General features: G+C 40.1%; 1 protein-coding gene across 1 annotated transcript; it reads left to right on the top strand.

Moving 5' to 3' along the window:
• The first annotated feature begins 379 nt into the window (after positions 1–379).
• On the top strand, positions 380–1,474 carry HTR1E (5-hydroxytryptamine (serotonin) receptor 1E, G protein-coupled). The gene has a single exon (XM_008939909.1). The coding sequence runs from the start codon at positions 380–382 to the stop codon at positions 1,472–1,474; it is 1,095 nt and encodes a 364-aa protein (XP_008938157.1).
• The last annotated feature ends 2,004 nt before the right edge of the window (positions 1,475–3,478 follow it).

Here is a 3,478-nt window from a genome sequence, read left to right as displayed (position 1 = left end):
CAAAGTAGCCTTTGGAGAAGAGAAATAAATGAATTATGAATGGAGGGAAAAAGAGGGAGAAAAGGTAAGAAAGGAGAAGAGAAGGAAGAACAGACCAAAAGTTTTATTTGAGGTGGTAAAATTAGAAGCATGGGACTTTTGGCCAAAAGGTGGCATTTTTTTCTAGGTTCACTAACAGATGTGTTTTTCTCTCCTAGGAAATCAATGAACAGTAGGAAACCTGGAAGCTTTTTGCTGCTCTGTTGAATATGGGATTGTAAAAAATTAGAAAATTGGACCTAGAGCAGCTCTATCCCCTTTTCAAATGTGTAACTTCTGAATGAGGAACTCCTGTTACCTGAAGCAGCAACTTCTTTCACTGTGCATCCTGGAAGGGAAAATGAATTTCACAAATTGCACCACTGAAGCCAACTTGGCTGCAAAACCAAAAACAGTAACTGAAAAGATGCTCGTTACCCTGACCTTGGCCACAATCACAACCTTGACCATGCTGCTGAATTCTGCTGTAATTGCGGCAATCTCCACAACCAAGAAGCTCCACCAGCCAGCAAATTATTTAATATGTTCACTAGCTGTGACAGATCTCCTTGTTGCTGTTCTCGTCATGCCCTTGAGCATCACCTACATAATGATCGATAAATGGACTTTGGGATACTTCATCTGCGAGATCTGGCTGAGCGTCGACATGACCTGTTGCACGTGTTCAATCCTTCATCTGTGTGTCATTGCTCTGGACAGGTACTGGGCAATCACAGACGCTATTGAATACGCCAGGAAAAGAACCGCTAAAAGGGCTGGGCTGATGATAGTCACCGTGTGGACAATCTCCATTTTCATATCCATGCCCCCTTTGTTTTGGAGAAATCACCACAGTGTCAGTATTCCCAGTGAGTGCCGCATTCAGCACGATCACGTCATCTACACTATTTATTCCACATTTGGGGCATTTTACATCCCCTTGACTTTGATCCTGATCCTGTACTACAGAATCTACCACGCTGCAAAGAGCCTTTACCAAAAGCGGGGTTCAAGCCGTCACCTCAGCAACAGGAGCACTGACAGCCAGAACTCCTTTGCCAGCTGCAAGCTCACACAGACTTTCTGCGTCTCGGACTTCTCCACATCCGACCCAACCACAGAGTTTGATAAAATCACAGCATCTGTGAGGATGCCTCCTTTTGAGAATGACCTGGACCTGGCTGGTGACCGGCAGCAGATCTCCACGACGCGGGAACGGAAGGCTGCTCGTATTCTGGGGCTGATTTTAGGTGCTTTCATTTTGTCCTGGTTGCCCTTTTTCATCAAGGAGTTGCTCGTGGGCCTCCACATTTGCACTGTCTCTCCAGAATTAGCGGACTTTTTGACCTGGCTTGGATATGTCAACTCCCTTATCAACCCTTTGCTGTACACGAGCTTTAACGAAGATTTCAAGCTGGCCTTTAGAAAGCTCATTAGGTGTCGAGAACATACTTAAAAGCACTGGGAGATGATAATGATGATGACATGACTCCTGGCCTTAAAAATGAGCAAAATAATTTGACTCTGTCACCATTTCCCTTGATAAAGGGGATTTTTGTCTTTGCCTATTTGCTTGACTTACCTTTAGCCTGTAATTCGTTCTGCCATTTTTTACCTCTAGTGTTATTCATAGTAAAGAGTTTGAAATAACTTTGTTCTATAAAGGAACAGATTTTTTTAGCAATGAAACAACAACAAAAAAGATAAACTATTAGATACTCATGTTTAAGGCATTTTGTGTAATCAATTTGAGAAGCATACAATATTCACTTTTATACTTTTTCATTTTAAGATTCAAACGTCTAAATTATCATGCACTGTAGTAGTATAAAGGCTTATTAACTGAATCCCATAAATACATGCTCAAAAATTAATAAACACTTCATGGTCATGACAGCTAAACAACAAATCTTTACTGTGGCATCCTAAGAAAACTGTTAACAGCCATTTAGAAGGAAAATAACCACCATTTCTAGCTTGGGCTAAGGCAGAATAAACTATTCCTTTCTTCAGGAATACACTCCCAAAACAGAAAGCAAAGTTTTGTTCATTCCATCTAAAAATGGATCCCATTTTATACTCCAAAGTAATTATTTAAATGGCTTTTTTGTGTGTGTAAGATTGTAGATTATGCTCAAAGTACTGGGCAGACACCTGTGCAGTTTGTTTGGCAGTTTGAGAGGATGCATCTAACAACTGTCATATCTGAATAGTTATGTTTTTAATACAACTAACCATATTTCTTCGAAGCTCAGGCCTTGTGCCTTGGTCAGTTCTGGGGTGGCATTATTTGCTTGTGCCCCACTTCACCTGGACCTTGTGGTGTACAACCCCATGGATCAATTGATCTTACCCTGCAGACTTAAACAACTGGATACCTTCTCAGCAGGCCAGTAATATACAGAAACTCAGAAACATCATCTAAAAAAAATTATTTTCTGTCTAACCAGCAGTAAAAAATATAAATAAAAAATTAGTGAAAATAATTTTTTTAAATAACTGTCTGCACATCTGCCTTCTCATCCTCTTACAATTCACAATGTCATTCTTGTCAGCTTAACCTATGATCAGGTCCTCTAACAGGATTTCTTGTTCTAGGAGTCCTTCACAGAATTAATTCCATTGTCTCGAGAGACAGGCAGAGACCTCTTTGAATCCTGTCTTCCATTCTTATGAAAGTTAAATGCCCTGGTTCAGATATTGTGGAAATCAGGCTTGGAAGGGGCAAAAATAAAATCTGAGAGTCTGGTATTGTCCATTAGCAACTCCTAAGCACTGTTTAAATATTGATTACTTGCCTTGCACCATAATTTTCTTCCCTGTCCATTTCCCTAGAAAGATTTTTTTAATTATACTGATATACCACATAAAAAATATCCCATACATCAACCTGACATGCAATAACAGTGAACTATAGCACGGGCAGTTCCAAATCCATCAAAATAAGTGTCAGAGGTAGCAAAAGTGTTGTAATGGCACTGGAAGCCATCTCTGGAAAATGTTTTGAAAATTTACAAGATGACAATCATTTTTCTTATCAAGAGTCAAGGAAGTGTAAGTAACATGTGAGTTTAATAAACCCCAGATGGAGCTGAGAAATTACATCCTTATTTCTGAGAGAAAGTGTTCAGTTGGAAAGATGCAGTGCCACAAGTTAAGTGCAAATCAAGTTTGAAGGTGACAGAAGTGTGACCTACCACTTACCCACATGCAGTAGGATTCTGCTCTAAGGACTCCAAGTATTCCATGCCTGAGCTTAGGAGGTTTATCTCTAGCTACCTTCCTGAAGCTATTGTCACAGCTGACTCCTCCACCTGTGTTTACATTTACCTGCTACCTAACATCAGTATCTAAAAAGAGGGAAAAAATAATCCCAGCCACTGAAAATGTCTTCTAGTGAGGAAGCCCAGAGATTCAGTATGGTTTTTGCTTTTGGCAGCTTGTTGGACATAGAAGGTGT

Source organism: Merops nubicus, unplaced genomic scaffold (assembly GCF_000691845.1).
Source record: "Merops nubicus isolate BGI_N331 unplaced genomic scaffold, ASM69184v1 scaffold1985, whole genome shotgun sequence".
NCBI classification, from domain to species: Eukaryota; Metazoa; Chordata; class Aves; order Coraciiformes; family Meropidae; genus Merops; species Merops nubicus.
This window is presented reverse-complemented; position numbering and strand designations above follow the sequence as displayed.

Excerpts from the sequence above, each read along its gene's own strand:
- HTR1E (XM_008939909.1), top strand. The coding sequence starts at position 380 with ATGAATTTCACAAATTGCACCACTGAAGCCAACTTGGCTGCAAAACCA.